The 26,237-nt window shown below is 38.5% G+C and overlaps 2 protein-coding genes and 1 pseudogene across 4 annotated transcripts; 2 read left to right on the forward strand and 1 right to left on the reverse strand.

Annotated features, from left to right (window-relative positions):
* The first annotated feature begins 5,775 nt into the window (after positions 1–5,775).
* LOC131314349 (protein NRT1/ PTR FAMILY 8.2-like) lies at positions 5,776–9,724 on the forward strand (annotated as a pseudogene).
* A 5,803-nt stretch (positions 9,725–15,527) lies between these two features.
* Positions 15,528–20,097, forward strand: LOC131314355 (AT-rich interactive domain-containing protein 2-like). 3 transcript variants are annotated; one of them, XM_058342933.1, is made up of 3 exons: positions 15,528–15,627; positions 16,372–16,448; positions 18,836–20,097. In XM_058342933.1, exon 3 carries the CDS (start codon positions 19,000–19,002, stop codon positions 19,723–19,725), a length of 726 nt encoding a protein of 241 aa, XP_058198916.1. In that variant the 5' UTR covers positions 15,528–15,627; positions 16,372–16,448; positions 18,836–18,999; the 3' UTR covers positions 19,726–20,097. The 3 variants fall into 3 exon arrangements, with proteins under 3 accessions (XP_058198916.1, XP_058198917.1, XP_058198914.1); XM_058342934.1 differs by lacking the exon at positions 15,528–15,627 and adding an exon at positions 15,916–16,057; XM_058342931.1 differs by lacking the exon at positions 15,528–15,627 and having other exon boundaries at positions 15,956–16,448.
* A 3,232-nt stretch (positions 20,098–23,329) lies between these two features.
* Positions 23,330–25,532, reverse strand: LOC131314351 (protein OCTOPUS-like). The gene has a single exon (XM_058342928.1). It carries the CDS (start codon positions 25,326–25,328, stop codon positions 23,628–23,630), a length of 1,701 nt encoding a protein of 566 aa, XP_058198911.1. The 5' UTR covers positions 25,329–25,532; the 3' UTR covers positions 23,330–23,627.
* Positions 25,533–26,237: the final 705 nt, after the last annotated feature.

A 26,237-nucleotide genomic window follows, 5' to 3' on the forward strand; every position in this document is an offset into this window, starting at 1 on the left:
TATCCTTATTCAAATTTTTTTCATATCACTTGGCTTATCCTCATTTTTTTTGGGGATTATTGCATCCTCATGACGAGAGGAATCTAAAAAGTATAAAATTTTGATCGAAATCCAATAATTTTTGAATAAAGACGAAAAAATTGGTTTATTAACTTATTTTTGTCTTTATGTGGCTTTATTTGGCTCATTTTTTGCGGGGAAAGCCAGCGACTTTTTTAAAAGAACCCCTTATACTTTCTTGTTTCAAAAAATGAGGTCCTTAGTGAATTTTGTTTGACTTTCATGACACACACACAGACACTCACACTCTCTCTCTCTCTCTCTCTCTCTCTCTCTCTCTCTTCTTGTTTTTGATCATGGGAAAAGCCCCCCCTCCCTTTCTCTCTTTACCAAAAGCTTCTCATATCATCATTTGCATTAGAATTGTGATTTTAGCACTCCAAAAATTAATGAAAAAGCTTTAAATTGATAAAAGCACTTCAAAATTAAATTGTGTTAATACATAAAATGATGTCATTTTGAAGCCTTTCCATCAATTTTTGAATTGCTAAAATCAGAATTGTGATTTTGACAATCCAAAAATTGACTTTACGTTATCCCACCTGCGTATATTCCGACTGAAAAAAACCACTGTGTATTTATTGAACTATGTCAGCAAAGCAAACGGGCCTTGACTCCTCGCTTTTCGTACCAAAACACCATGAAGTGTACATATTCTGTAACACCTGCATCCATTCACTCCTCCGCAACATTTTAGATCTGTGAGGCAAAGCTGCCTTCTGGGCATTCCATAAAATCCTCAGGTACGTTTCAGTTTCTCAAATCTTTTTAATTTGACTTGGCCCAAAAATAAATAAATTAATTCGCACTTTGTTCATGCATTCTCCCCCCCCCCCCCCCCCACTTTCTGTATGCCTTGATGTGAAAATCTTTCGTGCTCTGGCTTCTGTTTTTTTTTTGGTAGATGTCTTTCGTGCTCTGGGCTGCTTAAACGGTTTCTTCATTCTGTCACTGGTCTTGTTGATTCAGACCATTCAACTCCCAAAAAGATTGTCCTGAACTGGTTGATAGATTTCTTGAAAGTATGGTTCTTGATTCCACTGCCACTGACGGGGAAATTCAAAAAATGGACATACACTACCAGGGATGGAGTTAGAGAGAGGTCAGTAGAGGCGGTCGTCCCTGCGAAAAGAAAAGAAAAACTTTACTTATTATATGTAAAATAAAAAAATTCTATAAAAGTATAGAGGCTTGCCCCCCTCTAGTATTTTGGGGGAAAAGAATAAAATGGAAGTAAGTAGTTAGTAACCTTTGAAATGCAAAGATGAAATGCAAAGATACCAATATTAATTTTGTAAACGCTACGGGTTAAATAAAACAAAACATAGTAAGGGTTAACATAGTGAGTATTCAAATATTTAACTTTCAGTTTTTACCCACAAAAATCCTTAATCGTTAAGAGGGTTTCATACGCCGGACTTTTTTTTCTCTCTGCCTAAAAAATCTTCATTGCACACCAGACCTCTCTCTCCCTCTTTCTTGACACAAGAATCCCACATCGTCAAAACTTTGAAGACAGTTTCGAGAAAATAAGAACATAAGAGAAGAAATTTTGAGAACTCTAAGTAATCTTGGTGAAATCTAAATTGTAACTATGAAATGAGTGAATACTAGACTCCACAACACGATGGGGATGAACTTTAGCAAGTTTCTAAATTACTTACATGGAGAGGGATAATGTGAAAATGTTTGATGCCGATTCTATCATCGAAATTTTTAATGATATGAATGAGCGGAATGCAATTGAAGTTGCTTCGTTTTACTAGATAAGCTGAGGTAAGTCATTAATACTTTTGCAATATATATCAACTTCCGTGGTGGCACTGTTGATAACGATTATCATTTCGTTATTAGTAGTAATCTTAGCTTTATCACATTGGATTTTTTATTTTTGTGTTCCATTGTTTGGGAGGGGGGAAACATGCTGATAGAACTTCCCAGGGAGTAGCTCTTTACGTAGGCAATGTATAATCAATTTCTTTTATATGCTTGCTGTTTTATCTTTTTTAATGTTGTTTGATTTTCTATCTTGAAGATATGGTGCAAAGGTCGCCGCCGCAGCAAGCATCCCGCATAGGCATAATACGTTTAAGAGTGTCACGCCGCGACACATGCACAGCACGAGCACGAAAAGGGGCACGACACAACATGATTAAAAATTTAAACATATAAAATAATTAATCACAAAAGTAGATGTAAGCTACGTGTACACTCTTTGTCCTATAATTGATGTGTCACAATGTTGATGATTACAAATAAAAAGGTATTACATTCATTTTTAAATTTGCAATTGATTGTCAATTGATAGTTGAGTAGCAGCTAACTTAGTTAAAATGTACTCAAACTATAATGATGAAACTTTTACTTATTTACCTTCATTGTTTTATGAAATTGTAATTTTTCATAATATTTCGTATTTTTTCAGTTTAACTATTTTATTTTAGTATTTTTATGCAGAATTGATCGCATATTTTATTTAAATTCTTTTGGGAGCATAATTTATGAAAAGCATAATTAAGTATGGATCATGTTACTATTTTTTACATTTTTGAGTTTTAATGTATTCACGTTTTTATGCACATTTTTTTTTTTGTCTCGCATACATGGTCGCCCCTGTGTAGTGAAATTCCTGGCTCCGTCCCTGACACACCTAAATGATCGTTGTATGCGCGTTATACATGTTGGGGACAAGGGACATGCCAGAGATACTCATAAATATGTGTAGGACATGTTAGGCAGTGCGTCCACTAATCGTATTTGTTTACCACTCAAGGTGTTGAGGACTACTTCACTTGTTAGATAGTCTTCGATCTCATGCTATCAATTTTTGGATTGGGTCAGTTCATACGAATTTTATTGCACCTTTAATTGGATCTTTTGCTAGTTGATGGCCGAATTAATCCCGAATAAGTCAATCAAACGAACCGGACGCTGAATTATAAAAATTGACAAGGAAGAGGACCTAAGGGAATTTGTGGCAGTGGTTATCGAACATTAGTCAACTTGGAGAGGTGTTTATTGTAAATATTTTTTTTTTATCCGCTTGTAAATATTGTTGTTAAACTTTTTTTTTTTTTGATAGGCTTAAAAATATCAAAGTGAGACTTTTGAAAATATAAGCTTTTAAAGTTTTTTTTTCGATGATAAAGTAAACGCCGTTCCAAATAAGTTAGGACAACTTTTTAAATAGTAATAAAAAAATCAACATTAAAAAAGTTGACATAATGGTCAAGGTCTGAAACTTAGGAATTTGTTTCCTTTTAAGGTTTCAGATTCGAAATCTCTCAGGTGCTATCAATTTCCTTCGAGCCAGTTTATACGAAGATTTGCTCTGACTTTAGGTGGAGAAACAGTTGAATTAATTTCCACAATTAATTGAAGTGCGAGTAAATTGGTCCGGACACCCATCGGTAACTGATGGCAAACACCGGCAATTTTATAGTATGTCAGAATGTGACATATTGATTCCCGAGGGGATTTAGGCCCCGTTTCAAAACACCTTCTTAAAAAATAAGTACTTATTTCACATTTTTAAACTCAAAAATAATATAAATGAAAAATAATTTTTCAATTTTTTTTGCACCGTATTAAAGATCTCAATGAGATCTATCAAACAAGATCCATAGTGATAGAAAAATTATTTGCGTAAGCACATGATTTTTGAGCTTGAAATTACATTCTTAAAAAATAAATACTTATTTATCGTTCCGAAACGGAGCATAAGGGGTGAGAGAATATAGGGCCCCCACGATTTCCATTGTTCATAGTTCAACTTTCCCGGGCCCTCGAGATTATTGGCCGCCTTCGACAATGGTGGACTATTTATCCATTTACCAGCTCATATTGGGAATTAGCTTAGCTAGGCCCTTGAAGCATCTAACATTTGACTCTTCAATGCTTCGTTCACTTCACAATTTTACTCAAAAAATATTTCTCAATTCAATCATTATTCTCATTTATCACTTTGTCTCTCTCTATTTTTTACCTCTCTCTCTAATTATTACATGGTGAAGATCACTATTTTAGAGAGAGAGTCGAACCGAGGAATATACTGCCCAACCGCATCGGAAAGGCATAAACCAGAGAGAGATTTGGAAGACCCAAAACCGAAATCAATTTTGTGTCAAACTTTTAGCATTTATCACACTCGCAAATATTCTCTCTCTCGTTTGTGTTTCGTTCAGACTCTAGATGACAATTTCGTTCAGACAGATCTTTGATTTTTTTAGCATTTATCAATTTTGCGTCAAACTTTTGTGAATTATTGATTCGTCTAGAGTCTAGACGAGAGGAATCGGAAAAGTAAAAAAATTTGATCGAAACTCATAATTTTTTTAACAAAGATGAAAAATAAGTCAAAAAGACAACTTATTTTTGTTTTTTTAAAAAAGCATTATGAGTTTTGATCAAAATTTTTTACTTTTCTGATTTCTCTTGCTGAAACGAATCAATAAGTCACAAAAGTTTAAAGCAAAACTAACAAATGCAAAAAAAAACAAAATTTGAATAAAAACAAAAAAATAAGTTACTATTTCACTTATAAAGCCAAATCCACCCTAAGTGTACAGGGTAATTTGGTCATTTAGTAGTAGAGGGATAGTATGTTAATATTAATGTACATGGATATTTTAGTCATTTAAATTTACAGGGGTAATATGATCATTTTAATGTACATGGATATTTTAGTCATTTAAATTTACAGGGGTAATATGATCATTTTAATATACATTGATAATTTAGTCATTTTAAATTTTAGCATATAGTAGTATATAATTGGGCTAATGGGCGGGTCGGGTTTGTTTTTAAATAAATGGGTCGGGCTGGGTATGGGTAACTAGTCTCATAATTAATGGGTCATTAACCCATTAAAGACCCAAACTATTTACAACTTACCCATTTTGATCCAAACCCGCCCATTTGCCACCCCTAAGAAAATTCAAAAAATGGCCAAAACTTCTCCGTTTTTTTGGTTAGGAATCAGATGCTTTATAGACTTGAGAGTCTAAGACACGGGGAAAAAGAGAAAAGGACAATAAAGTAGACATGCTACATACACTACCATCCATCCACTACTTATTGATAAAAGTATTTAGATAGTAGTGTTTATTAACTGGGGAACTTTTTTTCTCTCTCTCTCTGGGATTTGTCGAAGATTTTGAGGTTACGAGTTTCTTCTCAAACACTGTGTAATGTGTATTATATCTTCAAAGCTTCTTCCACATGAGGAATCACTTACCTCATCGATATATGATTTAAAGAATAAACACTGATCAAAATATGGTTTTAAAAAAACTGATCGAATTTTATACTCCCTCCGTCCCAAAAAGAATGACAATTTTTGAAATTCGTGTCATTTTTCATCACTTATATCTTTCAATCTATAATGTTTTTCATGAGTTTGAAAACTTTGTATAATAGAACTAATCGAGAACTATCAAATAATATCCATATTGCATATTTTTTGAAATCCATATTGAAAGACATAATGAATTGAAATTGACACGGATATCAAAAATTGAGATCTAATTTGGGATGGAGGGAGTAGCTTTATAACTGCCAACGCATTGGCTTATATCGCTCTCTTAGAGCAAGTCCACTAAACCCATATAGTAATTGGGAACTCGGGGACTTGTAGTGCATACAATTGTGTAATGCGCAATCTGAGTTGTCCAATAGTGTTTTTAATTGTCCAAATTTGTTAGAAGAATCTTGCAGTGCACTACAGAGTGTTGAGCGAAAATTGTAAATCAGCAATGAAAAAGTCATAACTGGTGTCGAATTTGGCAGCAACTTTGACAAATTTGTTGCATCAACCCAGCCACCCAAGCCAACTGATCTGCATCCAAAAATTGAGTTGGCTTAATCCAATGATATAGATTTGAGATTGGGTAAAAATGGCACCAAATTGATGCAACAACATTGCTATTTTTTCACGTTTTGACACCGTAACACGTACAGATGGTGCTCAACCTAAGGACGACACCAAAAAGTTATTTTGATATTACTGGGTGGACTTGCTCTTACCTTGCTTCAAATGATAGTTGTTTAACTCATCGCGTTGTGAGAAAATTCCCAAACACAGATTAATTGTGGATCATGAATTCAACAGACGGTGAAAACACCATGGAAAAAGAAGAACGTAACTATACTAAGGACGGGACGGTAGATTATCGTGGTAACCCTGCCAACAAGAAGAAAACCGGAACTTGGAAGGCTTGTCCCTATATCCTAGGTACTTATGTTTTGAATTGGTTATTCATATGATAATTGACATTCGACATTGAAGAAATGGTATTTATCGAGCTTTATGTTTATGGAATATCTACAGGGACTGAATGTTGTGAAAGATTGGCATACTATGGAATGAGCTCCAACTTGGTGCTTTATTTCAAGCATCGACTCAATCAGCGGAGTGCAACCGCTTCTAAATATCATTCCCATTGGGTCGGTACATGTTACATCACACCACTGATTGGTGCATTTCTTGCTGATTCCTATCTCGGAAGATATTGGACAATTGCCTGCTTCTCAACCATCTATATCTTCGTAAGTCCGGCTTGTTTATTGCTATATATATTTGTTCATCAACAAAGTGAATTTGTTTGACTCAGTTTTAGAGGTTTGAAAAGCCGATGCGGGACGCAATTCTGATGCATCACATTTGGATTGCACTTATGCCAATAGGCAAGGAAGTGTGTAAGCCTAAACGAACAAATGGTTTTTACAATACCATGGACTTAATTATGTGCCCTAGAGACTTAAGAACAAGGTAAGAGAGATGATTTTTTCCAAGGGGCTAATTTGTTCATAATAAATACACTACTTAATCCAGCCTTGCAAATTATGCTCATAGACGCAAAAAATCCTCAACTTGATGAAGTAATTTGACTCAGTTGTAAAGTGAAGAAGCTATGGGACATTAATCTGCATGGGATGTGCTCATTTCTTCTGGCAATGGACATGGAAGTTCGTCGACCCTAACAACAATTTGTTTTTTACAACATCCTAGATTTAATTATTCTTTGGCGTAGAATGCTTATGAACATAACAAAAAGTTGCAGTAAATTAGAATGAATATTTCCAAGTGGCTAATGAATTCAAAAAGTTCATTTTAGTTTCTAAAACGATAAAATTACTGTTGCTGGAAACTTGGAAATGCCAGGGGAAGGGTAGGCGTAATATTAACATGGATTGTGGTTTTAAAAACTGATATGAATTAGTAAATGATGATATGTGCATGTAGAGTACAATGTTGAAAAAGGATTCACGTAGTCGACTCCAATTCATAATGATGAAAGGGCTTAATTCGGTTTGGTAGCAGAGTTCTGCAAAAGTTCTTTGGTTTGAATTATTAGCTTGCTCTGAAATACTTAAAGTATCTCCATTACGTGTAGGGAATGACTTTGTTGACATTATCCGCGTCAGTTCCGGGCCTAAGGCCAGCCTGTGTTACGAAAGAAGATTGTCACCCAACTCATACACAGAGTGCAGTCACCTTCCTTGCTCTTTACCTGATAGCATTGGGGTCCGGAGGGATTAAACCATGTATCTCTTCCTACGGAGCAGATCAGTTCGATGATGCAGATGAAGCCGAGAAGAATCACAAGAGCTCTTTCTTCAACTGGTTCTATTTCTCAATCAACATTGGTCAACTCATTGCCTCTTCTGTGCTTGTTTGGGTACAAGACAATGTGGGTTGGAATTGGGGGTTTGGCATTTCCACTGTGACCTTGGCACTTGCTGTTGCGAGTTTCTTTTCCGGTACTCGGTTGTATCGGAACCAGAAGCCCGGAGGCAGTCCTCTGACTCGGATATGTCAGGTGATAGTGGCATCGGTGAGAAAATGTCATGTTAAAGTGCCTGAAGATACGTCTCTTTTGTATGAGACAGCAGATGCAGAGTCTGCCAACAAAGGAAGCCGGAAGCTTGATCACACGAAAGATCTGAGGTGAGAATCATATTTGTTATTTGGTTTGTTGATTTCAGTAGGAAGATAAAATGACATAAATATGGTGTCTCTGCTAACGATACGGACACCTGACACGACACAGGGACCCCCATTTCAGCAAAATAGAGGACAACAAAAAATTGATATTCCGTATATTTCAATATGCGGCTTGTTTGAATTGTGCTAGATAACACTGAGCAAAAGTAAAAATTCTGTATGTTCCAAACTTGGAAGACCTTGATGGATGAAAATGGTTGCCTAATTTGTCCAAAACTGCTTACGAAATGGAGTTGTGCGTTTTGACGAGTTTGAAGTCTGTCCTGTTCTAAAAAAACATAGCATGGCAAGGACATATTTGCACGAATGTTTGACATGGCATCCAAGAGGGTCTAGGGTGTGTCGGTGCCCGACACGACCCACAACCCTCTTGGACTGGTGCTTAGTTTCTTTATTTAGCTTAACATATCATGGGTCACGACCCACACATGTTGGCCTAGTACCTTAAAGAAAGTGGGCATTGAAAACGAATGGGTAAATGCATGTCCTAGTGACCTACTGACCTGCCTGCAATAAGGATGGTTCAATGTTTCTTTTCCTTTTGGATTTCTGTCTTTGATAGCTCTCACCCAATGTTCTTAAATGTAGTTTCTTCGATAAGGCTGCTGTGGAGGTAGAAATCCAACGATAAGAAGAGCTCAAAATACCCATGGAGCCTTTGCACGGTGACCCAAGTTGAAGAGCTAAAAGCCATTGTGAGACTGCTTCCAATATGGGCCACAGGTATCATCTTTGCTGCTGTATACAATCAGATGGGCAACTTTTTCGTGTTGCAAGGTGAGAGAATGGATACCCGTTTAGGCCACACTAGCTTCCACATCCCACCTGCATCACTGGGTATTTTCGACAACCTCAGTTTCATCTTCTGGGTCCCAATATATGACCGAATCATTGTTCCATTCGCCAAAAAATTTACCGGTCACAAAAGCGGATTCACTCAACTTCAGCGAATGGGCACTGGCCTTGTCATATCCATCTTCACTATGCTATCCGCTGGTCTTTTGGAGCTTGCAAGGCTTAGAATTGTCAAAAAACACATTTACTATGACTACGAACAGATGCCCATGTCTATATTTTGGCAAGTTCCGCAATACTTTTTAATTGGGTGCGCAGGAGTATTCACCTTGATCGGACAGTTGGAATTTTTCTACGAGCAAGCACCAGATGCCATGAGGAGTTTGTCCTCCGCTCTCTCACTCACCACTGTTGCGCTAGGAAACTACTTGAGCTCTCTGTTGGTTACTATTGTCACCTCAATTAGTACCAAAAACGGGAAGCTCGGCTGGATACCTGACAACTTGAACTATGGTCACCTAGACTACTTCTTCTGGCTCTTGGCCATAATGAGTGTACTCAATTTAGGGGTCTATCTCTTCATAGCAAAGTGGTACACGTATAAAAGGCAGGTGGGGACTCTCCGTTGATAGCAAAAGAGAAGCAGCATTGATTACGAAATATATACTCCTGCAATCTATCGTTTTCTTGGATTTCAGCACTGTGATTCAAGCTTTGTGTATATAGTCTGCTTTAAAAATCATCCTGTATTTGAAGAATTTGGTGAAGAGACGATGATCGTATGATTATGTAAAACAAGTCAAGCACAATCAAAGTGAAAATGAACTTACCTGCTTTATTGAAATATTTTGATTTCCCTGATAAGTTCCTTCTTCTTTTCATCAACAGTATCAATTTGGCACCATGATGTTTTCATTCGCGGTGTATAATTCCACCTTAATGCTGCAATGCTTTGAAGTTCTATGGCTGGCAAAACACTAAATTCATTTGTGAACTCCTTTAACAAGTTAGATTGTTGCGAACAATGTGATTACGTACTACATGGAGGCTGGAGCAGATGAGCACCGACACGCCTAAATGATCGTTGTATGCGCATTTGACATGTTGGGGACAAGGAACATGCCAGAGATCCTCATAAATATGTGTAGGACACGTTAAGCAGTGCGTCCACTAATCGTATTTGTTTACCACTCAAGGTGTTGAGGACTACTACACATGTTAGGTAGTCTTTGATCTCATGCTATCAATTTTTGGATTGAGTCAGTTCATATGAATTTTATTGCACCTTTAATTGGATCTTCTGCTAGTTGATGGCCGAATTAATCCTCCGAATAGGTCAATCAAACTAATCCAATGCTGAATTATAAAAATTGACAAGAAAGAGGACCTTAGGGAATTTGTGGCAGTGGTTAATCGAACATTAGTCAACTTGGAGAGGTGTTTATTGTAAATATATATATATATTTTTTGATCTGCTTGTAAATATTGTTGTTAAACTTTTTTTTTTTATAGGCTAAAACTATTATTATTAAACAAGTTACTATAAAATACTATCAAAGTGAGACTTTTGAAAATATAAGCTTTTAAAGTATTTTTTTCCGATGATAAAGTAAACGCCGTTCCAAATAAGTTAGGCCAACTTTTAAAGTAGTAGTAATAAAAAATCAACCTAAAATGTTGACACGATGATCAAGGCTTGAAACTTAGAAATTTATTTTATTTTAAGATTTCAGATTCGAAATTTCTCAGATGCGATCAATTCCTTCGAGCCAGTCTATGTGGAAATTTGCTTTGACTTTAGGTGGAAAAACAGTTGAATTAATTTTCACAAAATTAATCGAAGTGCGAGTAAATTGGTCCGGGCACCGACCGGTAACTGATGGCAAACACCGACAATTTTATAGTATGTCAGAATGTGACATATTGATTCCCCTGTAACGGAGGGGATTTACAGGGGCCCCCACGATTTCCATTGTTCAAAGTTCAACTTTCCCGGGCCCCCGAGATTATTGGCCGACTTCGACAATGGTGGACTATTTTTCCATTTACCAGCTCATATTGGGAATTAGCTTAGCTAGGCCCTAGGAGCGTCAACATTTGACTCATTAAATGTTTTTTCTTTGGTAAATGGTGTGTTATGTAGCAAAAAAGTATTAAAAATGGGACCAAAATTGAATGTTAGAGATTTGTTGGATAGAGAACAAAGCCTACATTTGACATTCTAATGTTTTTACATCGTTAATTGAAAGAGATAATCTTATTCACAAAAAAGGTTTACGATGCTCGATCTTGGTCATCCAAAAGTATTTTTGATGATCCGTATCTAAATCGTCTAAAACACTTTAAGAAGATTGAAATTGCACGGAGCCGTGAATAACTCTCCTTGATTGAAATCTAAAAAAGTAAAAAGGGCAAATTTCACTGACCTCCCCTGAGGTTTCTGCAAAAGCAAACACCTCCCCCGAGGTTTCTGAAATGTCACTACCATCCCTTACTTTATCTAACAATGTCTAAATACCCCCCTCCATCAACTTGCCGTCCAAACCTTCAACAAAATCAGCTAATTTCAAATATTTAATTACTGAAATGTCAAAATTACCTATTTTTCCTCTCCTCCACCGTTCTTCTATCCTTTTCCCTTTTCTCCCCAATTTTCTCACTGCTTTCTTTCCTCATTTCTCCACTATAATTTTTTCAATATATATGTTTCAAGCAAGGATTGAATCATTGAAACCTGTTTATATCAAACCCAATCTTCCATTCCAAGTTTCCAACTAAACTACCATGAATTGAAACCCTTTTTTTTTTCCCAACCTCATTAAACAACTAGTAAAATCCTATTTTTCCAAACAAATTCAACAGGTGAACTCAGAAGTGAAAACCAAATCAGAAAAAAATTCTGAGACGTTGGCTTCTCTCTCCCCGCAACGGTGCTACACCTACCGCTCCCTATCTCACCATTTGTTTCAGCAATCTATGATCTAGATTTTAAAAAAAACCCTTACGGACAAGAGTTCAACTCTTCCGAAATAAGTTTTTTATTTTATTTTATCCGGACCGTACAAAACACGTACAGACGGTGAGATTGAGTGTTGTGGGGAGCAATAAAACCGTGTGGTAGACAGACTTTTGGTATAAAATAATCTCTGCTATGCCTTATACAACCATACCAAATAGTATTTAGTCAACCCCAACTATCCATTGGGAAAAAGGAATATGTTGTTTTAGCCCTATACCATCATATACAAAAAACTAATCTTCAATATCTGCATGTAGATCCCAAAAAATGTTCCATACTTATCATTGAAATGGTCTCTTAAGGGTTTGTCCGATCGTTAGCTCCAGAATTTCAAAATTAGTCGAGTGCACGCAATCTAACCCGGACATCTGGTTATCAAAAAAAAAAGTTGGATGGGGCTCATCCAAAGTTAAGTATTTCAATGAAAGCAAATTGACCACAATACCCTGCAAATATAATTAAATGGTATTATAACGGTATATGTATTTATATATGTGTATGTGTATGTATATATAGACATGCTCCCATGTGTTTATATACATACATCATGGAAGGGTCTACTAACCAAGAGTAAATATTGCAAAGAAGCAACCAGTCAACGGCGTGCGTCTTTTGAACTCCAAGTGCACCAGTCCGAACAAAAATCGTCGTGCCCGAATCGTCAGGCCCAATTTCGAAACAGGGGAAAACAACATTTATAAACCATAGTTCAGACCATAAAAACCAGAAAAAAAAATTGCAGAAATACCTAATCTCTAACAAATTCATACAAAATATTGACTATCTCAACCCTTTTCAAACATAAAACACAAAAGCCCCAAATTTTTGCAAACCCTAATCGGATTTGATCCAAAAACCCAAAAAAAAAAACTCAGAAAAACCTAACTACGATGTTGCATGACCTTAAAATCCTAACATACACTATCTACAGTTAACATGGTTACCTCTACAAGCTTGAAGACGCAGCTATCCAGTACAGATGAACAGATTACCAAAATCTTCCTACTGCACGATATTCTTCTCCACAAACAAACCACGGTCTTCCGGTCATGGAGTAAAGAACGACATCACCATCTTCAAACGAACTACGTGATCTGAGAATCCTTCCACATCGTCGTCGTCGTCCCCTTTCTCTCCTTCCCTCTCTCTCTGTGTGTATGTTATGGGTTTTAATTTTTTAGGGCAAAGACTTCTGGCATGGGCCAGAAAGCGTCCATTTATATACCAGGGGACCTTTTTGTCTTTTTAATACCATTTAACGGTGAAATTAACGCTGTGTGAGTGTTTTTGGCGGGAGGGGGGTCCTTTGGTGTTGTCAGGTAAAGGAGGGGAGGTCAGTGTCATTTCAGAAACCTCAGGGGAGATATCTGTTTGTGTCAGAAATCTCAAGGGAGGTCAGTGAAATTTGCCCAAATAAAAAATGTGATACTGTATCATTTTCTCTCTCATCTTTTCTTTCATTTCCCCACTTTTCTTGCCAAGGCCTGCCACGCGCAGACTTTGTTCTCCCTTTTCCTCGTCCTCCCTCTATTTCTCTTCTTTCTGTCTCTGTAACTCTTTCACTATGTAAAACAGTTTTAGCTAGGACTACTTCATCCTCCCTCTATTTCTCTACGTTCCGTCTCTATAATTCTTTCACTATGGTAAAACAGTTTTAGCTAGGACTACTAAAAGTGAGTTAGTAGATAAAAATCCTTTTAAAGAATCAGATTTAGAAACAAAAACCGTGTTAACTAATTTGTGTAAGTAAATACTCCTCCGTCCTAATTTACTTGTCCCAGTTTTATTCTAACTGAATAAAAAAACTAGTTATATATTTAAATTGGTAATGAATTTTATATTCAATATGGATCTTGTTTGATAGATCTCGATTTGTTCTATATTACAATGTTTTTAAAATCACATAAAACATTATAAATTATAAGATATAATCAATTGAAAAGTGACACAAACTCTCAAAAGTGATAATTAAAATAGGACGGAGTGAGTATATGACACTAAAAATAAATTAAAAACTCAAATGTAGATGCTCAAATACCATGGGAAATACCATGGGAATGGTGGTATTAACTAGTCTCCTCTCCAGGTCATCTACCTTTTTAGAGCATCTCCAACATGTGTTTGATGCACTCCGTTTGTTTTCCCCGTAGCTTATTCACTCGTCTTGCATGCCTTAGGTGGTGGTGTTCTTTTCACGTGCAGAATTATTAGCCTGTTATCCCCGAAGTACCTTTGATCCGTTGAGTGAGAGCCCTTCAACATAGGACTCCCAGATTCTATGGCCAACGTTCGTCTCTGCTCCACCAGTCGGTCTCACAATTAGGCAGGCTTATACAATTACGCTCACGAGCATAATCTTAGCTTAAGCCTACCTTCGCACATCTCTATCACTCTTTAACAGTCATTCATCCCAGTAAACTACTCACCTCGCAATGTCCTGCCCCCTTGAATGATTGTCGCGTTGATTAGGCATCCTTAGACGAAAGAGTGGTCTTTTAGGATTGGTCGTTGTGTGTCGCCACCTTCCACCTATCCTAAATGATCACGGTTGTCACTACGAAGCTATAGTTAAGGTGCACAAAGTCTTACCGCCTAGCTGTTAGCTAAAATGGCTAGACTCAATTTCTAACTCAGCAATTTGCGGGTTGCCTCAGTATTTGCTAGGTTTGGCAAATTACTGTAGCACTCAGCATACTAGTTACAATGTCCCCAACCCCAGGCCCCACCCCCCATTCCCCCCTCCCTCTCTCTCTCTCTCTCTATCTCTCTCTCATACACACACACAACCAAGCAGCTTGCAACTAGGGTTCTTGAGAGGAATCATTATCCAAAACATCAAGAAAGTGTATGCCTCTCGATCGTTCTCCTGCTCTCTCATCCTCAACTGGGTTTTCCAGAGCACCATCACCAGTGTCAGAATCTAAACCAGTACCTCAGTGATGAAAAGGAAACTGAGAGAAAGGAGGAGAGAGGATTAAGTGAAGAAACTCTCAGATTTGAGATCGAGAGAGAAGATCCTCGTTGGAAATGGGGGATTATTGAAGTGAAAATGACGGCCTAGGACGTGTTTTGATAATTAATACCCGCCAAGGACATGTTAAGAACATTTGTTAATGCTAAAAATGTCCTTGGTAGATATTAGTTAGCCGTCATTTTCCCATTATTGAAAGCGAGAAAATACCATCACTACGGAGGAAGAAAACACCTATCAAAGGCAAAACTCTCCCCTCCCGCCGCCGCCGCCGCCGCATAAGAGTGATGAAAACCCTAGAGGACCAGAGGAAATTAAAGAAAGAAAGTTAGAGAGGCGGCTAAAATTTCTTAGAGAAAGATGCTCTGAGTTAAAGAAATAAAGACGGGATGTTTTTTTTTTAATCTCATCTTAATTAGTTTATTTAACAGAAATCGACAATCAAACGGGCCCACAGAACTATAGACTCCTACTATAAATAGACTGAAAACCCCTTGGTAGGAGGCACTTGGTGGCTTCACTTGGTTTGAATTCTCGAGCGAGGCCTTTTAAAGCATCTCTCATTTTTTACGGCTCTCCCTCCTTGTGCGCATCATCAGGTCTTTCAAGTTTTCATTTTTTTTAACTTTTGAATATATAAATGCAGTCTTAGCTTAAACCCATTAAACTAATTTCTCAATTCTTTTGGCTTTTTTCCCCCACCCGGTTGCTTAAAGGGCAGAGACGTTCACCATTAACGCTATAATACTATTATTACCTGTAAAAAATTGAAAACAGGTAATAAAATTCATTTCTTTTATCTCTATTCAAATTTTTTTTTCGCATTTGTTATTATGTTATTTGCACTTGTATTTGTTATTCTAATACTATTTGATGTTCAATCATCCGTGGTCGAACCTAAAAATTTGAAGACAATTTATGACAGAACCAATTAATAACTGTAGAAAAATTACTTAAAATTAACAATAAACATTTGCCATTTTTAAGTGGAAAAGAGTGAGTTCGAAATTACTAAACATGCTTGTTTTCTTGAACACAGAAAGGAATTTCTTGGAACACCACCAAAAATAATTTTTTTATTGTTTCCCATTTCTTTATCGGAAAAACAAAATTTCTTTTTTCCGTGAAAATGGAAAGAACAAGAAATTGTTTCTCTGTTATGATATGATGATTCGAGCAAGACTCATAATTTGTTTCACCTTTTTCGGTAATATTGTTGCGCCGATTAGATTATAGCTGTCTAAATCAAATTCTAGGGTTAGGGTTTCGTGTTTGTATCAGTGGCAACCGATTGATAATATTCTTGTTGGGATTCTTCTTGCGAAAAGCGCTTGAATTTCGATACTTTATTTATTTCTGCGAACAAATCGAGGCTGTTGAGTTCGTGGTTTTGATTTGAAGCCGTCGATGTGAGAGGGGAATAAATCCCTCCAAAAATGGATTTTTTTTTTTTTTATCACTCCAAAAATGGAATTCGTGAGTGTGTTTGACGGTTGTTGAAACTAACCGATTGTTTTTCAGTTGGAAAGGCGATGACGAGATCACAGGCGAGAATGAAGGGTGGTGTCGAGTAGATTTCGCGACAGAACTGAAAATAGGTACTATTTCTATCTGACTGTCTCTACTCCAGTTTTTGCTACTGTCAATCTTTTCTGGTAGTTGGACACTTGCAAAAGGCAAGATCTGCTTCCTTTGTGCTCATTTTGCTGGTGAACTATGTAGCAGCTGCCACTCTTGGAGAGCATCGTATTGATGTCGGACACTCCGGAAACATGCGACACGCCGGAGACACATGAGGACATGCGTGTCGATTTAACTTAAATATTTTTTGCGGGTTGGGACGCTCCAGGGGACACACATTAAAAGTTTTTTTACAGCAAAATAAAATGTATGCATGTGTGCATAGACATTTACCATCGGTCGAAATGCATTCAATAGGATGTCCCTCCTAAGTATTTAGAAGTTACAATCTAGATTTACATAACTGAAACAAATTTTTTTTTAAAACATTGCCGTGGCCCTGCGGTGTCTGTCTCCCCATTTTTGGAGAATAATCTTGCCCCATATCTATGTTCCCCATCATGTCTGTTTCCATGTCCATGTCCAGATCCAGATCCGTGCTACGTAGCTGGTGAATTACATAAGATTGTGGCAAGTTTTAGGTTGGCCATTTCCATGGTCAATATTTTATAAAGGTTGACCTTGAAACAGTGGTTAGTTTTAATTTCTATTCTTTCCCATTTGCCTCACATAAATGCTAAAAGAGGCTCAAAGTTGTTGGTTTTGACTTGAACCAAAGGAAAATGCTAATTTATTTGCATGGTTCTTGTGATTGTAAAGGTTTCTGATGAATTCAATGGAACCCCTTGTTAGTATCATGTCGGGACATAGGCACAAGGGATGTCAAACCACTACAAATCTATTGTGTTTATCTCGCCATTGCATTCTTGATGGGTACATGATCTTGAATTTAAGGCTAATTGCATATGCTTAAACGTTGAACTTGAAACACACCAAATTGGGAAGATCTTAGAAAGTGAAACCCGTAGACAACCCTTTATAATTGTGGAACTGTCAACTTGTGATTACAATAGAAGGGAAGAATTGAATAGGATTAAGTTAGCAAAACTGAGTTAGGGAAACTTCAACTTTCCTATTCACTAGTTCTGTTTGATGTAATGCAATGCTACTAGCTCAATAGTCGGGAATGTATGATTCTTACGTTAAGCGTTCTTGTATTCAAATAGAACTCTTGTGCTTATCCCAAATGATCCTGGTTTGCATAAATAGTCACATCTTGAAAATGCAAGGACGGAAAGCGAGTGCTTGAATGATCACGGGTTGGCCACCCTAGGGTCCTCAACGCTAGCTTGAAGGGCAGGCTCCTCGAATGGTCACTCTTGTGGTTCACCATAGTCCAGCAATATGCAAAGTTGACTTTCAACCCCATTTACCAATTTCATTTTGTATCTAAAGTACAACCACAATTTGGTCTTGGGTAATCTTATTGTCAGGCTAGATTCTAACGGGGAAATTTATTGTACCATGTCAAAGAAAATTGACATTCAATATGTTGGGTTTGCAAAGCCTGATTCAGTTTTGATATGCTGTTTCACTGACTATTATTGGGTTCGACCTGCCTGGTGAGTTCGCATATGTTGGGGGCCCGAGACCTAAAGATAGGTATTACAGTAATTTACCCATAGGACCAAAATTTACACTATAATCAGCTGGTGTAATACGTACACTTTTTTTGTTCGCTACATAGTGAAAACTGGTGTGAGTCGTGGATGTATCTTTTTTTCTTTTTCTTTTTTTATGGGATCACCGTGGATGTATCTAATTACACAATTAGGGAACCCAAAAAAATCTGTGTCGTGTCTTTTTTGTCTTGTGGATTGTGCACATGTTAGGTTGAATCCGCAACAAAATAACTTGTTAATTCAAAGGGTAAGTTTAAAAATAAATAGAATTCATGTGAAAGTTTAGAGAAGATAAAAATTAATTATGGTTTTTGCAAGAGAAAATGATTACTTGGCATGCAAAAAGCATAAATATATCCTACTCATAATTTACTTAAGTATTATACCCATTATGTAGTTTTTAGTCGGTCATTAAATGTTAGAGGTATATTTTTGTAGGAGAAACGGCAGTATATTTTGTGGTGCTTCTTGTGTGCACTCTATCAAGAGGATACAAATTTACAAATAATAGATACTTAAGAAAATGTTATTCACCTTCCACTTTAGCGAATGACTCTCCTCTTTCAGTCTTTTTCTTTTGCTTTTCAACATTGATAAGACTGGCAAACAGAGCTTGAAAAATATAGAGCTCTTACCGTTATTTAATAAGCTATAGTTTTGTGGGTTATGTAGCAGCAAAAGTTCTCATTTTCAAATTCTTTTGTATTCATGGTTTTGATGCCTGATAGTTTTCTTAGAAAAGAAAATAATTGTCTTTTTCTATCTTATGTCATTGCGTTCAGGACACATCCACCATCTTTGACATAGATTGGAAGCAATCCATGAATCAATACATTCCCTGCTTGATTTTTCCTTGACGCTGCTGAAAATCAGATTATCTTGATAATCTTGAGCAAATATTCCCCTTGGAGAGGTCAAATTTGATTGGTGGTAGACTTTTACATATATGCAGAAGCCAAAGCAACCGAAGCCTCAGGTACTCGAGAAACCTCTGCCAACAAAATGGGTAGATTACATCAGAGATGATCGTCTCAGACTGGCAATTCCTGTTGGGCCCCGCTTTCAGGCCGATATTCCAGATTGGACTGGTCCACCTCCCAGTAGCCACAATGAATCAAGTACCTCAAGATGGTTGGGCACCCAAGTTTGGCCAATCAAAGACAGAAGTCTAGATACCAAAGCCGGTTTGATAGGGAAAGGGAGGCCTGATTTCTGTCAATGCCTCTCCCCCGGATCCATAGAATGTGTTAAGCGCCACGTCAACGAGAAAAGGATTCAGCTGCAGTTTGATTTGGGTCCCGCCTTTATGAGATGGAAATTTGATGAGATGGGACAAGATGTTTCCAAGCTGTGGAGCTTAGAGGAGCAGAAGAAGTTTGATTTTCTTGTGAAAACGAATCCCATTTCTCAGGGTAAAAGTTTTCTGAAGCCAGCCGTGGAGTCTTTTCCATCACAGAGCAAAGAAACCATAGTGGGCTACTACTTGAATGTGTATATTCCTAGGCGATTCAGTATCCAAACTAGGGCGGGATTTCGAACCGTGGACACCGACGATGATGAGTCTGGGGAGGCCCCTAATTCTAATAGTTCACGGAAAAGATATCGAGCTGATATTGTTTCCTCGAGCGGCTCTAAATATGCCAGGGCCAGGTACTTGACTGGACGGAGATGATGGTGCTAGCACATGGCTGTTTTACTCTTTTCCAAGCCCCGGGTATGAGGTTAAGTGGCTCGTTTACACTCTGTAACGAACATGTAAAGCTCAAAGTTTTGTTGCCGCCAAAAAAAAGAAAAAGAAAACGAAAGAAAGAAAGCACAAAGTTTTGTTGTGTTCAACTTAGAAAGTGAAGTCGGCATAAAATTGTAGTATTTTGATCTTGTTTTACCTGCCACGATTAGTATGTTCAACTTAGGAAGAGAAGTCGGTCTAAATTGTTGTATTTTTATCTTATTCTACCTGCCACAATCAGTATGTTCAAATTCAGCTCTCAACCATGTTCGATTCTTTGTTTCCTTGTTTGAAAATGTGAGATTATTTGGTTCCGGCCTCACCTTCGATATATGAAACTGTATCTTTTGTACTTCATAGTATACTGTCCTGAGAAAAGTTGTTGGCATTTTATTTGGATGCCATTACGGTGCAGTGCAACCTGTTAAGGAAACTTCAATGGCAACCGGAAGCGATGATTCCTCGGAATAGTTGCATACAAATACTTGTTACACAAAATCCGCCAAAGATAGCACAGGAGTGCCCTTGTCCAATATATTTCCTAACCTTGTTCGGGAAGGAGAGACTTTACTTCCTTCTAGGATTGCTGCCCATTAAGCAAGTGGTAGGCACTATGTACTCCCATGCATTTGACAGGATTTCAAATTAACCACACTAACTACAACTAACAATGCTCACTTTTGCTGAGCAAAAAAATGGATTGCTGCCGATTAAGGGCCAAGGGGTACCACGAATGGGCAATTCCTGCTCATAAGCTCCGGGCACCTTCGGTTTTTTGTACACGAAGACCACTTAGCGAGCCTGGAGCTAGCTTGTTGGAGACATAGATGGGTTTTCTCTAGCATAACGAACTTAGAAAATATGCCCTTACCAATGTTACCATGTATTGTTAGCGGCTAATAAGAAGAATTGCAAAGTAGTACTGGGGATTTTTGTAACATTTCTGGCCACACCATTAATTCAACTATGAGTCCAAAATCTTCATTTCCCCTTACCTGTCCTGAAGAAGGCCCGTGGTCCTGAGCTCTTTAAGTGGAATTCCCCTTAGATAAGACCTTGGCAAACATCTTGGAGTTCCTCTTTTTCACAAAAGAGTCAGAAAATCCCTTTTTAGCTATACTAGCCAGCTAAGAGTGCGACGTGCTCGCATGTCGTTTTGTGCTCATTACTCTTTTTATTGCTCATTGAATCCCTCACAATTCACCTTAAGACCTGTTTTTAACTGGCTTAAACTCTCACATTCTTTTCCCACCATTGGATCCAGAATCAAAATCAAAATCAAATCCTCAAAATCAGAATCATATCTTCGATTGATTCACTTTCTCTACCTCTATCTCTCTCTTTAATGCTTACTACTGTCTATGTGCCTCTGTTTCTCTTTCCCTCACAGTTGATTTGAATTACACATGTGGGATGGAGAACCTGAATCAGATCATTATTTGATTCTTTGCAAGATTTTCTAGATGATCTTGATTCTGATTGATTTTACCAAATAAACCCCACGCAAAGGACAAAAAAGAAAGAAATTAAGAAGGAAAAAAGGAGATAGGGAAATCTTGAAAAGTCAAAAAACCCACTAAAGTAAATTTTTAAAACTTGCTTATAATATGTAAGTAGTGCTCGAGGGCCAGCACCCAAAACGACCAAAATGCCCCCTTCAATCCTCCCCATGACCAATCACTAAAGGCAAGACCTAATAAGGGGACATTTTCGGAAGAACCAACCAAAAAAGAGCCATGGCCGCTTACCTGCCAAAACAAGGCCAATCCTCCTTTAGGTTGGCAAGCATGTAATAGAAACAGGAAAAGCTCTGATAACTTTGATAGCCACAAGAACATCATTTCCTACTCCAAAGAAATTCAAGAGGCATTCCAAATCTCTCCTTCTCGGTGAATTGTCAACTGATTAAATGGCTTCCTCCTGTGATAGGCCCTATGAAACTCAACACAGATGGATGCTACATCGAAGCAACGGTAAAGCTGGCTTCAATGGATCATTCAGGATTCGAGCCTGGGAATGGATACTAGGCTACTATGGGAGACTCACAACTCACAAGCAACTGGAGACTTGAAACCGAACTTTGGAGCATTTATAGAGGACTCACCGTCATCTTTGGAAAAGGCATGACGAATGCTTTCATCGAAGCAGATTCATTGGAAGCAGTGAATTTAATCAAGGAGGAATCGAATCAAACCCACCCTCATTGAACTCTACCATCTACCAGCAGGAAAAAGAAAGTGCGGATCATTTGGTGAGGCTGGGAGCGGAACAATTGGAAGAATTTGTGGAGTGTGAGGAGTCACCTCATTCTGTTTTTGTTCTCTTCCGAAGCACCAAAACTAAAAATATAAATTAACGGCTGCAACAAAATTTGTCCTTGCCATTTACTCTTAACGGCGTTTTGTAGCAAAAAATTTGCCCTTCCCTTGTACTCTTAACGGATGCTACAAAATTTGCCCTTTCAATTTAACGGATGGCGTTTTAAAGGTATTTCTAAAAAGGGATTTGTGTTCTGAAAAGATAAGAAAAGGGAATGATGTAAAAGCAGCTTCTTTTTTGGCTTGGGTGAAGGGAAAAGAAGGCAATGAATCTAATGTTTGACTAAAAATCCATTTTACTGCTTAAATGGGTAGTAGTAGGGAATAATGACATTTGACATGGGGTATCACAACTGTAAGCAGAGGCCAGAGATCCTCATTCACTATCAACCTCGAGAATTTAGGACATTTCTCCGGGAACCCTCTAGTGCACACCTGCACTACAGGAGTGTAGTGCGCAATGCGAGCCGTCTAAAAGCATTTTTAATGGTCTAGATATGGTAAAATTATCTTACATGTAAGATAAGTCTGTAGCTGTGGCCTGTAGGATCTACCAAGTCTATATATTCTCTAGCATGAGGTAATGGCTTCAGCAAAATAATCTGTGAACCAAGTCCAATCATGTAAGTAATTTGGTGGCTCAATGACTAATTTCCTGAAAACCAGTTAGCACATTACTTCCAAGTTGAGTTGATAGAGACTCGATGTCTAGACAAATCCCTTTTATAGTTTTGCATCATCACATTCCGACATACAGAAAAACATTGGAACTTACTTTCAAAGCAATGTTTCCCCAGAATTCCAGTAAATTAAACTGATATCTATGTCAAACAAACATTTTCCCGACCATTCCCATTTCTATCACCGATTTCCAGATTATCCAAAACGACCCTGATTAAAAAGCAAACGATACGCCAATGTTTGACATAAATATGAGACTGCAACACATCCTAAATTCCTCAACTCTCAACCCTTCTCGTCATCCAGAATTCTTCCCTAAAACTTCTGTGTTATTCAATCCCTACTGGACCACAAAACACCATTACTCTAGTGCTGAAAATTTCCAAATTCTCAGTCCGAAAATTCTCATAACCTCATTATCCTCCACATTTGGCAGGGGAAAAAACTTGGTGAAATACTCTATTTCAGTTCATCTTTTAAATGTGAAAAGAGTTACTATAACCGACACAATCACTTTTTACCCTACAAGTCATGAACTGCTAAATGTGTTGAAGCCACGGCGACCAAATAACTAAATCATTGAAAGTGTTAAGATGAGAAAAGAACGATTACATGTTGTCATGGTTTCTTCTATGAATATACATAAACTGCACTACCATGAAAGTTTACATTGTCTCAACAACACTTGTTAGGAAAGCCTAAAACTTAACATTATTACACAACTCAAAAGCATCTTAAAGGCAGACAAAGTAACAACAATTTTGTGCCTTTGTGCATACATGAAGAAACACATACATATTTCTTTACAAAGATTATACTCCACTGAACATCAAGTGTACCTCTGTATCAGTCCAACCGAAACATACTCCTTGTACTAATAGAATCTGAGTTCCTTAACCTGCTTCTTCCAGATTTCTTCCTATGACTCCATGACGGTGTCAAATGAAACCGCAACAACCCATTCTCCAAGTTGCTTGGAGAATACATCGTGGCATTCCGGTTTCGCTCCACACCAGAATCTTCTCTACTCTTTTTACCATAGTCTCTAGTCTCGGCAACACTCAACGAACGATGGTGATGGTATGAACCGATAGCTGTGTGCGAACTCCTATAGCTAACACTGCCACTCCGAACAAGCCTCCCGTTAGAATCCCCATTGACCATTGCTCCATTGGCCTCATCCCGATTAGAATCCCCATCAGCCTCACCCCGAGTAGAATCCCCATTGATCACAACTCCATTAGCCTCCCCATTCTGCTTTTCCCCACAATCTCCCACCATTCGCCCGTTACCATCTCCTTCAACTTCACCACATTTCTCCTCTTGCCGCCTATGCATAAACCCCAAAATGCTCCACCCCTTTCGCCACTTCCCCGATTTCTTAAACCCATTTGGGTCACCACAACCCCCAACAGAATCTCCACTCTTACAACCAGATTCAAACCCCTCCCTACGCTCATCGCCTCTACCATCTCCATCCGAAACAACAAACTTAATCGATCTCATCTCATCAACCTCCAACGCCACCGTCTTCTTAGACGAACTCTTCCCAGAGCTAGAACAATCAAAACTGTTATCCCTACGAAGCGAAGATGACGAATCAGAGCAGTAATCCCGGGTCTGAGCCGACCCACCCGAAGTCGTCTCATTCTCATTCACAATGGCATTCTCAATAACAGACAGCATAGGAGCGAGCCGCGGGATCGTCCTCGCAATCATATACCCGTCCCAAGAAGCCCTAGGCTCGTCCAAGGAAAACCTCGGATGATCATCCAAACTTATCCCGTTAGCATCCATTGAAAACCTAGGCTCGGCATCGCAAGATCTCCGTCTGCACGCGTAATCTGTAGCTTCTGACCGCTTCTCTTGCCTTTTCCAGGCATTTACCTTCTGACCAGGCAACAAATCACAAGTTTGCTTCTTTGTTGTCTGTTTTACCCTCCAGTTGCGTAACTTCTTGCCGAAAACGGAGGCGGCGACGAGGAAATTACCAGCTATTATGTCCTTTAAATCCTTTCTATTGTGCTTACCGCTCTGCCATTCGTGTTCGATGTGCTCTTTCATGGTCTTCGTTTCTTCTTCCGTAGCTTCCTCGCCTTTGTCCTCATTACCGTTACCGTTTTCTCCCAACGGATCTTCAGAAACCCCAATGTTAATATTCTGTGCAGGTTCAGTTACTGAATCTGAGGCTGCGGAAAGCCCTAGGTTCTTGGATTCGACGTCGGGGCCTCTGTCGACGCCGTTCTCTTTGTCGTCGAGGCTGAAGAGGTGCCAGAGTGAGTTCTCCTTGCGGACTCTATCGTCGCAGGACTTCCGCCGGGGCTCTAGGGAGGTTGAAGAGGCTGCTCCTCCGCGTTTGCCGGCGGCGTGGGATTTGCAGCGGCGGAGCTCCGGCTGGAAGGAAGTGGAGGCGGCATTGGCAGCGGAGGAGGGGGAAGGAGTGTCGAGGCCGGAGAGGCGGTCGCGGAGGCACAAGGCGCAGAAGCCGGTGACCGGTTCGGACGGGTGGCGGTGGCAGGTGGAGAGGCGGCGGGGTTTGGGAGTCATGGCCAGAGGTGCGCAGAGCACGCTCGGCTCATGTTAGTGTGAGGGAATGGGTGGGAGAGTGAAGACTGTGGGGAGAGAGAGAGAGAGAGAGAGAGAGAGTCAGAAATTTGTGGACGTTAGGGTTGCAACGGATGGACGGTGAGAGTGAAACGGTCAACCAGAACACAGGATGAGGAGAATTGAAATTAATGGAGACTCTATTACGCTACTTCCAAGAAAACCCTTGATAAACCCTCTTCTTCCTTGGAAAATTATTGAAATGGGGGACCCTGCTGCTGGACAGCATTAGTGTTGGCACCATCCGAGCCGTCATGCTTGACAATAGATGGTTCAGATTTCACTTCAATTGCACAGCTAATTTGAGCCGTTCATTGTTGAACATGAACGGCCCGAATGAGACTAACACACCCACTTTAGGGGACAACAGGGTCCCTACTATTTACTTTCGGAACTCCGCCACTTAATACTCAAAAAATCTTCTCCACCACTAAATGTGTAGCTTCCCGACACATGTGATAAAAAAAATGATTCATGTAGCATTATGTGATGGTGCTTCAAGAGGGCTGAGGGGATAGATAATAGGTATTCCGAAATAAAAAATAAGGGGATAAATAATCATTCATTTTTCTATCACCTAGACTCAAAAGGTCAAGTTTATACTCTATGTTTGTGTGAATAGTTTTTATATTCGACTCTTGTTGCATCCAAATACAAGGAGACAATTACTAATTGATGAGTCAAATCCTATAGAAGTTAAGACTTGACTTATATTAACCTATTTGTATAAGAGTGGAGTATAAGTAACACGTCCTGATTGTTTAACTTATTATTTATGGATCTCATATGATTCATATCGATGTTTCATTATTATAACTCTTTGAATGGAGTAATTCTCAAATCCGTTGATGT

The sequence above is a fragment of the Rhododendron vialii genome, chromosome 13a (assembly GCF_030253575.1).
Source record: "Rhododendron vialii isolate Sample 1 chromosome 13a, ASM3025357v1".
NCBI classification, from domain to species: Eukaryota; Viridiplantae; Streptophyta; class Magnoliopsida; order Ericales; family Ericaceae; genus Rhododendron; species Rhododendron vialii.